At 43.4% G+C, this 12,443-nt stretch overlaps 1 protein-coding gene across 6 annotated transcripts in view; it reads right to left on the reverse strand.

Annotated features, from left to right (window-relative positions):
- Positions 1–3,371: 3,371 nt before the first annotated feature.
- The window catches only part of timeless (timeless circadian clock), a 59,557-nt gene continuing 50,485 nt past the window's right edge, over positions 3,372–12,443 (reverse strand). For 3 of the 6 annotated variants that reach the window (XM_080791916.1, XM_080791918.1, XM_080791919.1), the window contains 5 exons: positions 11,970–12,088; positions 8,521–8,755; positions 6,057–6,111; positions 5,886–5,953; positions 3,372–5,056 (listed from right to left, as the gene is read on the reverse strand). In XM_080791916.1, the coding sequence (XP_080648042.1) occupies positions 4,908–5,056; positions 5,886–5,953; positions 6,057–6,111; positions 8,521–8,755; positions 11,970–12,088 (626 nt within the window). In that variant the 3' untranslated portion in view covers positions 3,372–4,907. The remainder of the gene's footprint in view (positions 5,057–5,885; positions 5,954–6,056; positions 6,112–8,520; positions 8,756–11,969; positions 12,089–12,443) is intronic. The other 3 variants (XR_013965950.1, XR_013965951.1, XM_080791917.1) reach the window with 3 other exon arrangements.

Below are 12,443 nucleotides of genomic sequence, written 5' to 3' on the forward strand. Positions count from 1 at the left end.
TAGTTATTTCACATAGTGTTCAAAATGTACCAAGAGTAAGAGTACTACTCATTAGTTATTTCACAGTGTTCAAAATGTATACAGATCTTCTGAAAATATCAGATGACTTTATTATATATAATATATACAGATGTGTAGGGATAAAGTTAATTAATTAATGCACGCTTTGTAATAATTATACAAATATACAAAGTAACTATAGTTAATACAGTTAATAATAGTGACAATAGTGACTAACGTTGTCTAATAATTGTAGCGGAGTTAAAAGTTTTTCCCCACACACACACACTGTATATGCACGCACGTACGTACGCACGCACGCATACACACACGCACGCACGCACGCACGCACACACACACACACACTGTATGCGCACGCACGCACACACGCACACACACTGTATACGCACGCACGCACCCACTCCTCCCCTCCCCTCCCGTGTCGGACTATTGTCCCGTCTAACCTAAGGGGTGTCTAACCTAAGGGGTACCTGTCTAACCTACGGTTTGTCGGACTATTGCCGGAACTTCTGTCTGTCTAATGTCGTGTCGAACTGTTGGAGTAAAAAGACGGTATTTCAGACAATAGTCCGAAATTGTCGGACCATTGTCCTGTCGGCTAAAAGGGTGTCGGAAAAAAGACCGCCTCCCGAAAATAATCCAATAAACTGAAACTTCTCAAATCCAGGGACCTTGGGGGGGGGGGGGGGGGGGGGGGGGGGTTCCAGGTGGTCCCCAGCTAAATGATAGAGAGTTGGTAACCAAATGGACCCTTATAGAGCTTTAACTCAAGAGTTAAATTATTGATAAACATCTGGATTACTTAATTTACCAGAAGTCTACACATTAGAGAATGTAGAATGTTATTCTGATCAACTTTACATCTATTTATTTATAGATGCAAAGCTGTAGAATGAGTACTGTGTATCTGTCTGTCTGTCTGTCTGTCTGTCCCGCTGTTACTGTATATGTGGACCTGGCCCCTTTTGTGCCCATACATGGAGATGAGTGGACCTGGCCCCTTTTGTTTCCATATATGGAGCTGACTGATTGCTGATGCAACACACTCCATATTTGGATAGCGGGACAGACACACAGACAGACAGACACACAGACAGACATGATCTGCTAGGTCTCATAGTAAGTGCTCACTGCGTTCGCAATGAGTACTGTGTATTTATGTAGAATGAGTACTGTGTATTTATTTATAGATGTATGTATGTAGAATGAGTACTGTGTGTCTGTATACTGTAAAGGATAAGGATAATCTCATTAGCATGCTGTACATACACAAAGGATTTAAAGTATTTAGTGAACACTAGGTCTTTCTGTTAAAGTATGTATGCACATGTGTGTGTGTGTGTGTGTGTGTGTGTGTGTGTGTGTGTGTGTGTGTGTGTGTGTGCATAAGTGCATTGATGTGGCTTAGACTGTTTAATTAACACAGTGATTCTCAGCCAGTGGTCACAGGTCCATTTGGTTTCATCTACCGGTAACTCTCTCAAGAGTTCAATTATTGTTAAACATCCGACTCTACAGCCATGAAGGTAATAATTGGTAGGAAAGATTCTCCATCTCTTCAGACAATCTTTGAGAAAACGGTGCTCAGTCTGTCAAACAGAGTGTTGTCTGATCCTTCACATATATTATCTTCAGAGTATGAGCTGTTACCCTCTGGTGGACGCTACAGAGCATGTCGTTGCAAGAAGCAACCGCTTCAAACTTTATTTTCTTCCCACTTCAATTGTTCTGCTAAACAACCGCCACACAGTTCATAGTTCTTAGTGGGGAAGGGACTTCTTGACCTTCATCAGTTATTTATTGCACTTTACTGTGATTGTGATACTATAAACTGTGAATACTCTAGCACTTTTATATATTATATACCTTCTCTTATTGCAATTTGCACTTCTCTTGTGATACTCTTGTGACTTGTACTTTGCTGCTACTGTGTATTGTCTTGTGTGTATTGTCCGTCTGTTTAAAAAAACGTTGATGTATGTACTAGTACTAATGCACTTTTGCCCAAGACAAATTTTCCCCTCGTGGGACAATAAAGTATATCTCATCTCATCTCATGCAGCAGAAGACATGGTGGCTTCTATAGAATGAAGACATGGTGGCTTCTATAGAATGAAGACATGGTGGCTTCTATAGAATGAAGACATGGTGGCTTCTATAGAATGAAGACATGGTGGCTTCTATAGAATGAAGACATGGTGGCTTCTATAGAATGAAGACATGGTGGCTTCTATAGAATGAAGACATGGTGGCTTCTATAGAATGAAGACATGGTGGCTTCTATAGAATGAAGACATGGTGGCTTCTATAGAATGAAGACATGGTGGCTTCTATAGAATGAAGACATGGTGGCTTCTATAGAATGAAGACATGGTGGCTTCTATAGAATGAAGACATGGTGGCTTCTATAGAATGAAGACATGGTGGCTTCTATAGAATGAAGACATGGTGGCTTCTATAGAATCCAAAATGACTGAAATCTGTCGCGACCGAGAACTATTGGAACCTCCCAGACCCACCCAGAGGCGCACACACACACACACACACACACACACCCAGTTTGTACACGCTCAGGTCTGCCTCTGGCTTCATAGGATAGGGGGGGGGGGGGACCAGATGTTCGTAACAGGAAGCGACTAACGCGCTACAGATGTGGAGGATAACGCCCGCTCCCCCCCCCCCTCACCCGCCTGTCATCACAGCTGGGAAAAGTGGGCGGAGCTTCAGCCAGTGATTACACATCACCATGTTCAGATTACAGAGACGTTTTAACCCATTCCATGCCGTTAATGTAGGCCGTATGGTGAGGTCAGTGACAGTGAAATGCACCACATGGTATAGAGGGTATAGCGCGTGACATCATCATCAAACCAGGAAGTTACTGAGTGGCAAAGACTTTCTGGCCTTGACAGCCGATACATCCAAACAAAAGAAAGTCCAATATGATTTCATAAACTACGTTAAACGACCTTAAACTCGATTTGACACTCACTTTATGCATGTGCATACCCTCCAGGTCTCCACCAGGCCAGGTAGGATATCCTAGAGGAACACAGGTCTCCCATCTCCACCAGGCCAGGTAAGTTATCCTAGAGGAACACAGGTCTCCACCAGGCCAGGTAGGATATCCTAGAGGAACACAGGTCTCCACCAGGGCAGGTAGGTTATCCTAGAGGAACACAGGTCTCCCATCTCCACCAGGCCAGGTAGGTTATCCTAGAGGAACACAGGTCTCCACCAGGATACTAGTGTTTGTTGCAAACATTGGCCTCAGGATGGCGCTATAACAGTTAGATGTGGAAAATGATATAATAAAATTATTTTTAATAATCAAGTAATTGTACCAAGACTGTATTTTTTTATTAAGCAATATGCACAATTTTAACTCTTAAAACAAAGACTTAAGTGTAGAAAACGTTTTAAGCCTTAATTAACTTTGCCTAATATTTTTACGTTATGAAGTCATTGAGGTGTAAATTAACATACTTGTCTTAAAGGACCACTGCAACACTTTCATAACGGTCCTCACCGTGTTCGTGATAAAACAGGAAAGAAAACTAAATTCTACTCTGTGGGCAGTTCAGAAACCCGTCTTCCAGTGACATCATCGTTGGGCAGATTTTCTTTTTTTTAACAAGATTTAATTTAATTGTATCATCATGAGAATGATGTCACTGGTAGACGGGTTTCTGACCTGTCCACAGCCCTCCTATGAGACACAGACTGGTTTCTGAACTGCCCACAGCCCTCCTATGAGACACAGACTGGTTTCTGAACTGCCCACAGCCCTCCTATGAGACACAGACTGGTTTCTGAACTGCCCACAGCCCTCCTCTGAGACACAGACTGGTTTCTGAACTGCCCACAGCCCTCCTATGAGACACAGACTGGTTTCTGAACCGCCCACAGCCCTCCTATGAGACACAGACTGGTTTCTGAACTGCCCACAGCCCTCCTATGAGACACAGACTGGTTTCTGAACTGGCCACAGCCCTCCTATGAGACACAGACTGGTTTCTGAACTGGCCACAGCCCTCCTATGAGACACAGACTGGTTTCTGAACTGGCCACAGCCCTCCTATGAGACACAGACTGGTTTCTGAACTGGCCACAGCCCTCCTATGAGACACAGACTGAGTGGATTATTCTTAAATATTTTATCATGAACATGACATGTTCATTCATTAGTGAGGACCAATTATATGAACAAACAGTCCAGCATGTGTGACGGCCACACATGTACTAAACATGTACTAAACATGTGCTAAACATGTCTGAACATGTACTAAACATGTACTGAACATGACTAAACATGTACTAAACATGTACTGAACATGTACTGAACGTGTACTTTGCAGGATTCAAACTCAAAATTAGCAAAAATAGCAGATCTACAAGGTCGAAACGTGGCGCAAAAGCGTCACGTTTCGAGTTGGTAGATCTGATACTTTTGTGCGACGCTGTAGTATTGTGAAGTACGGCAAAAAAAAACACAGAAAGTTAGAATATGTAGATATGAGGTTTCTGCCCAGACAGACAAGAGACCAAATAGAACGCCCGGAACAAACAAACAAACAAACAGGATCTTTAGAACAATGTTGTCCATTTTCTCAAACAGAGGCAACGTTTCCATCATCACGGTCTTCTCCAGCCTCCTCCCTCTCTCTCTCTCTCCCCCAACGAGAGGAAGATATTGTGGGGAGAATCCTCACATCTCTCTCCTCGACTCCTCCACCGAGAGGAGAACTTTGTGGGGAGAATCCTCACATCTCTCTCCTCCACCGAGAGGAGAACTTTGTGAGGAGAATCCTCACATCTCTCTCCTCCACCGAGAGGAGAACTTTGTGAGGAGAATCCTTCACATCTCGTTGTTGCTGAACCTTCCACTAATCGTCATCGTCGTCGTCGATGAGCGCCATCTTTCGCCGACGTTTGGGCGGAGCGGCGAGCGGCTCGCCGTCCGAGTCTCCGTCGGAGCGACCGCCATCGTGGCTCAGGTCCATGACCAGCGCGGGAGACGCTGCGTCCTCGTCTTCTAGAGAGGACATTTTAACATGGGTCGGTCATACATGATGCTGAGTCACCACCTTCTAGAGAGGACATTTTAACATGGGTCGGTCATACATGATGCTGAGTCACCACCTTCTAGAGAGGACATTTTAACATGGGTCGGTCATACATGATGCTGAGTCGTCACCTTCTAGAGAGGACATTTTAACATGGGTCGGTCATACATGATGCTGAGTCACCACCTTCTAGAGAGGACATTTTAACATGGGTCGGTCATACATGATGCTGAGTCGTCCCCTTCTAGAGAGGACATTTTAACATGGGTCGGTCATACATGATGCTGAATTACCACCTTCTAGAGAGGACATTTTAACATGGGTCGGTCATACATGATGCTGAATTACCACCTTCTAGAGAGGACATTTTAACATGGGTCGGTCATACATGATGCTGAATTACCACCTTCTAGAGAGGACATTTTAACATGGGTCGGTCATACATGATGCTGAATCACCATCTTCTAGAGAGGACATTTTAACATGGGTCGGTCATACATGATGCTGAATCACCATCTTCTAGAGAGGACATTTTAACATGGGTCGGTCATACATGATGCTGAATCACCACCTTCTAGAGAGGACATTTTAACATGGGTCGGTCATACATGTGATCTTACCACGACTCAGCGTCAAAAGATACCGATTCTGTTCTGAATTTATTGTCTTTCCACAAAATAATATAAAATGCTCGATAAGAACCCGACTCGCTAAGCTGCCTCGTTATCAATGAATCCTAACGATCTCCATCCTCGTTATCAATGAATCCTAACGATCTCCATCCTACTGATGACTCACCATCATCTTCATCTTCATCATCGTCCAGGACTCTGCTTCTTTTAGCTGAGATCTTCTCCTGTGGAGATCTGAAATAAAACATAATATAATATATAATTTACTGTTAAAGTAAACGCTGAGCTCAGTAAATACTAACTTAGTAATTAAAGTTATTGATGAAGATATTTTTACCCAGGAGGAACTCGGCGTGCTTCTGTTTCCTCCACAGGCTGGACATCTGTGGCGTCTGTTACCATGACAACACAAAGATATGTTACCATAATAATAATAAAACTTTATTTGTATTATTGTATAGCACCTTTCATGACATGAAATGCAGCTCAAAGTGCTTTACAGAGCAATGGAGAATAAAAGAAAAGAAAAGCAAGGCATAAACATAAAAAAACAAGAGCAGTAATGCAATACAGTGAGGACATGAATAACAAAAAATTTAAAGATCAATTAAAAGCAATGTTGTAGAAGTGGGTCTTGATTGAGATGAGCTTTAAAAATGTCTACAGAGGCTGCCGGTCGAAGGTACAGTGGGAGTTTGTTCCATGCCGTCGGCCCGTAGAAGCAAAAAGATGCTTCCCCGTATTTTTTAGTTGCCATTTTTTTAGGCAAAGCGAGCAGGCCAGCAGTGGAAGACCTTAGAGAGCGGTTTGGGACATATTTAGGCAGGCAGTCATGTAGGTAGGAAGGTGCGAGACCATTGAGAGCTTTATACACAAGTAAAATCATTTTAAAATCAATCCTAAAAACAACCGGAAGCCAGTGCAGTGAAGCCAAAACTGGAGTAATATGTTCTCTCATCTTAGTTCTAGTTAAAACTCTGGCTGCTGCATTTTGGACAAGTTGTAATCTGTCAGTTGTTTTCTTAGGCAGTCCAGAAAAAAGTGCATTGCAGTAATCAAGCCGAGAAAAAACAAAGGCGTGGATTAGCGTTTTTGCATCGTCCAAAGACAAATAGGCTCTGATTCGTGCAATATTTCTAAGGTGACAAAAGGCAATCTTGGTAACATGATTAATGTGTGAATTAAAATTCAATTCAGAATCAATAACGACCCCCAACCAAGTTCTTTACTGTACTGTTACTTTCTACAGTCAGGTTGCCACGTCTGCTTATTATTGATTCTTTCTGCTCACTAGAACCGATTATGAGAACTTCTGTCTTATCCTCATTTAGCTTGAGAAAGTTCTCACTCATTCACTCCTCCAGCATTTGATGCTAGACAGACAGGTCAACAGCGGGACATGTCTTCTTTCATTTGTCTGCATTGATTATTTCTTACAAAGGTCATGGTCATTAGAAATGCCTCGTCTACTCCACTCCCATAGAGTCCATTCTGTCTACTCCACTCCCATAGAGTCCATTCTGTCTACTCCACTCCCATAGAGTCCATTCTGTCTACTTCCGCTCCAGAGCTTTGTCACTACTGGGCTCCCCACAGCCGACCCTGGTAGCAGATGCAGAATAAAGAATGGACCTTGATATGAAAAGGCTTGAAAACCACTGGTTGCTGGCCCGGGGCACGGTGGCACAGTTGGTAGTGCTGTCACCTCACAGCTAGAAGGTCCTGGGTTCGATTCCCGCTCGGGACGCTGTGGGTGCTGGCGGCGTGATGGGAGGGGAAAGGAACTGGTCTCTATACTGCCTCCCCCTGGCCAGCCGGGGCGCCTGATGGAGGGGAACTGGTTGGAATAACGTGTTCCTTGGACACTCAGGCATGAAGGAAGCATGAGTTCAAGTCCGTTGCTCTCCCCTTGTCCCCCATATATGGGGACTAGGTTGCTCTCCCCTTGTCCCCCATATATGGGGACTAGGTTGGTCTCCCCTTGCCCCCCATATATGGGGACTAGGTTGGTGGAGGGTGTGTAGAGCCCAGGATCACATTAGATGATTGACAGGGGTGAAAAATGGGTTACAAAATCGTGGGATAAAAAATATATTAAAAGAAAAGAAAACCACTGGCGTCATGCTCAGTCTCTGTAAAGCGCCTTGGATAAAGGCGCTATATAAATGCACCATTTGCCATTTTGACCAACGTGACACGGTAGCATGACTCCAGTAGTCTGCTTCTGTGGTGTTCCGACTTCACGACAACAACAATGATCCTCCTCCATCAGAGAAGAGATTTCGTACAAAGCAAACCTTTTAGTTTCACTACTGCAGAACAGTAAAGAAGTTAATGTGATAATTTGTGTTTGTGTCTAAAACTCTCATACACTATAAACAATACAGGCTTATATATAATCAGCTGTTCTGTGTGCATGCGCACGTGTAGGCGCGCGTGTGTGTGTGTGTGTGTGTGTGTGTGTGTGTGTGTGTGTGTGTGTGTGTGTGTGTGTGTGTGACGTGCTGTGGTACCAAAAGAAACCTCACCATGATTACACCACTGTAAAGGAAAGGAAAGGTACTATGTTTATAACTTGTTAACTTGTTACTGTAACTTGTTTACAGCCAGGCCCTGCTCACAGAACATTTCATGGTAGGGGTTCAATGCCTTGCTCAAGGGCACTTCAGCGGTGGTAATTTTAACGTGCCGGTCCGGGGATACGAACTATAGCGACCGCCCGATATCAAGAGCGCTCCGCAAACCGTTCGGCCACCACTGCCTTCAACATACAGTACTGGTTCTGTTCTGGTTCTGCTCACCTGTGTTGGTCTTCCTCTTGCGGGCCAGCAGCAGAGCCCTGAGGGCCTGGGTCCTCTGCTCATGGGCAGAGGGGCCCCCAGGGGGTCCAGAGGGGCCCCCAGGGACCTCCTCCTCCTCCCCGGGCCCCTCAGCGGCCCGCGGGACCCCCTCCTCCTCCTCCTCTGGGCTGAGGGCGACGGCCGCCCCTCTCAGCTGGGACGGACTCATCTTGGCCGAGATCCTCCAGAAAGATTCCTGTTCAGCCCATTTTTAGTTTAGTTGAGTTTATTCGCACAATAAAAACAGTACAAAAAAGGTGTGCAGGTGAGAAAAGAAACCCAGGGAGGGCTTTATGTGGTTCTCACCAAAGATAATATACAAATAGTAAGACAAAGTAATCAAACATAGGTATGGGAAATAACAAAAACAACATTTCTTTTTTGTTTTGACCTGAGATCAGATTCTAAAAAATGTCTTCTATACATCCTGACAGTTTTCTGAAAAGGCTATGTTTCTATGTCAGTCGTTCTTCCATTTTTCAAAAAAATAGCAGACCTACAAGTTCATAGCGCACCACTCTTGTAGAGCTTGTAGATCTGCTATTTTTTCAATAGCTAAAGCATGACATGATGCTAACAACAAAAGGGGTTCCCGCCCCAAAATGGGTTAAAGAAGAAAAGGATGAGCCCCGTTTTAAATTTAAATGGTGCGATTTGTTTTTATTTTCCTTCTACTGTATTTCCTCCTATTTCGTTTGTTATTATTAACTTTTTGTTTGTAATGCATTATGAACATGATGAATGGTGGTAGTGTAATGGATGTGTACATTCATTACAAGCTCACGGCACAAGCCTTTTAATTATTATTATTATTATTATTTTAACCCATTCTGGACGGGAACCCCTTTTGGTGTTTTAACTAAGCGTTATGTTATACTTTACAAGCTCTACAAGCTCGTAGCGCGTCACTCTGCGCGTCACTCTGTGACTACTCTTGTAGGTCTGCTATTTGGGGTTCCTTCAGAGGTTCCCAACAACTGGTACTAGAACCACTGGTGGAACTTGAGCACCCCCTGGTGGTAGACAGAGGAGTAGCCCCCCAAAAAGGAGAAAAACGACAAAAAGTGGAATGAAATATAATATTACTACAGGTAGTTCTTCTGACCTTTCGATTGGTTGAAACAGGCTCTCCAGCCGTGCTGAAATAAGCACGACATCACACCTTTAAAACCGCCATTAACACATTTAGTACCGGAACTGCATCAAAATAAAGGCGCTGCTTGCGCCAGAGTAATCGCCAGAGTAGTGATCGCTTCTATTTTGAAAGCCATGAACCGGAAATACTTTAAGTTGACTGACAAAGTGACCTCACAATCTCCGATCATCTTAATATATTTATATACGCTCCAAAAAGAGTTCATATTTTGCGGGAGAGACGGATGAGGAGCAGAAACGAAGCGCCAGCATATCGATCCATTCATCACCACGGAGAGCGCCCTGGATCAGGAGATACGAGTCATTCTTTCCGCCGCGCTAACATGGGAGTCAATGACAAGCTAATAGTTGCACAGAGCGTTAGCATACGGCAAGCGAAAAGCGAAATGCCAAAAAAAAAAATAGGAATAATTCTGAATATTATCATCTCGCCCGCGTCGTTTGGACGTCGCTAGGACGTCCACAGACGTCGTAGGCACCTCTCGGTTCCAATCCTTATGACGTTTCAGGACGTATTATGTAGAAAATGTGCTAATTGAAGATTTGAGAACGGATTAATCACGTTAGAAATATCATCAATTGTGCTGATTAGTGATTAGACTGAGTTTAGTCAGACCAGCTGAATTATTGGATTATAGGAATGGAACACAAAGGGCAGGTCTACGCTGCTGTATTTTAACATCAGTTATTATAGGAATGGAACACAAAGGGCAGGTCTACGCTGCTGTATTTTAACATCAGTTATTATAGGAATGGAACACAAAGGGCAGGTCTACGCTGCTGTATTTTAACATCAGTTATTATAGGAATGGAACACAAAGGGCAGGTCTACGCTGCTGTATTTTAACATCAGTTATTATAGGAATGGAACACAAAGGGCAGGTCTACGCTGCTGTATTTTAACATCAGTTATTATAGGAATGGAACACAAAGGGCAGGTCTACGCTGCTGTATTTTAACATCAGTTATTATAGGAATGGAACACAGAGGGCAGGTCTACGCTGCTGTATTTTAACATCAGTTATTATAGGAATGGAACACAAAGGACAGGTCTACGCTGCTGTATTTTAACATCAGTTAATATAGGAATGGAACACAAAGGGCAGGTCTACGCTGCTGTATTTTAACATCAGTTATTATAGGAATGGAACACAAAGGGCAGGTCTACGCTGCTGTATTTTAACATCAGTTATTATAGGAATGGAACACAAAGGGAAAGTCTACGCTGCTGTATTTTAACATCAGTTATTATAGGAATGGAACACAGAGGGCAGGTCTACGCTGCTGTATTTTAACATCAGTTATCATGGAGGTACTTGGAGGAGAGAGACTGGTATTTTCTTCAGTATCAAAAGATGGAAAAACCAAAAGCTTTACTTGAAACGGTTTGAGAGCTGCCGCCTAAAATGACCTGTTAGTTTCCCTCAGTTTAACCCATTTAGACTGGAGGATACCGATGTCTTCTGAATCCTGACAGTTTTCATAAAAACCCTATGTTTCCATGTCAGTGGTTCTCACAGGGTTAAAACACTATGTTTCTATGTCAGTGGTTCTCACAGGGTTAAAACCCTATGTTTCTATGTCAGTGGTTCTCACAGGGTTAAAACCCTATGTTTCTATGTCAGTGGTTCTCACAGGGTTAAAACCCTATGTTTCTATGTCAGTGGTTCTCACAGGGTTAAAACCCTATGTTTCTATGTCAGTGGTTCTCACAGGGTTAAAACCCTATGTTTCTATGTCAGTGGTTCTCACAGGGTTAAAACCCTATGTTTCTATGTCAGTGGTTCTCACAGGGTTAAAACCCCATGTTTCTATGTCAGTGGTTCTCACAGGGTTAAAACCCTATGTTTCTATGTCAGTGGTTCTCACAGGGTTAAAACCCTATGTTTCTATGTCAGTGGTTCTCACAGGGTTAAAACCCTATGTTTCTATGTCAGTGGTTCTCACAGGGTTAAAACCCTATGTTTCTATGTCAGTGGTTCTCAAACATTTTCATGTCAAGGAACTACAGAATTATATGTAATTGGCCGCCGACCCCCGTCTGAAAACATGTTGTTCCAGGGACCCCCCAGAAGCAAAGATTTGAGTTAAAAACATTCGCTCTGAAATAATTTGCACCACATTTTCAGGATTTTTGCCGCGCTACGAGCTTGTAGATCTGCTATTTTTCAATAGCTAAAATATATCATAATGCTTAAAACACCAAAAGGCGTTCCCGCCCAGGATGTGTTAACCCTATAATGACCTATAATGACCTGTTCGTTTTCCGGAGGTCGAATCCCCAGTTTCTTCAGAAGCTTCTGGAAGGCCTTGTTCTCCATGGCGTCCTCGTTGTCCTCCGTGAACGGGACGAGGGGAACGGGCTGCGAAATACCTGGAGGGACGAAACAAACGCACCTAAATAAAAAACTCAATGAACTTGTTTGGTGCCACAAATGCTTCCGTCATACAGTCTGGAGCAACGGAAGCTCTGATCATGATTCAAATATAAATGCTTCCGTCGTACAGTCTGGAGCGACGGAAGCTCTGATCATGAGTAAAATATAAATGCTTCCGTCGTACAGTCTGGAGCAACGGAAGCTCTGATCATGAGTAAAATATAAATGCTTCCGTCATACAGTCTGGAGCAACGGAAGCTCTGATCATGAGTAAAATATAAATGCTTCCGTCATACAGTCTGGAGCAACGGAAGCTCTGATCATGAGTAAAATATAAATGCTTCCGTCATA

This window comes from Protomyctophum bolini (assembly GCF_963924005.1).
Source record: "Protomyctophum bolini genome assembly, chromosome: 20".
NCBI classification, from domain to species: domain Eukaryota; kingdom Metazoa; phylum Chordata; class Actinopteri; order Myctophiformes; family Myctophidae; genus Protomyctophum; species Protomyctophum bolini.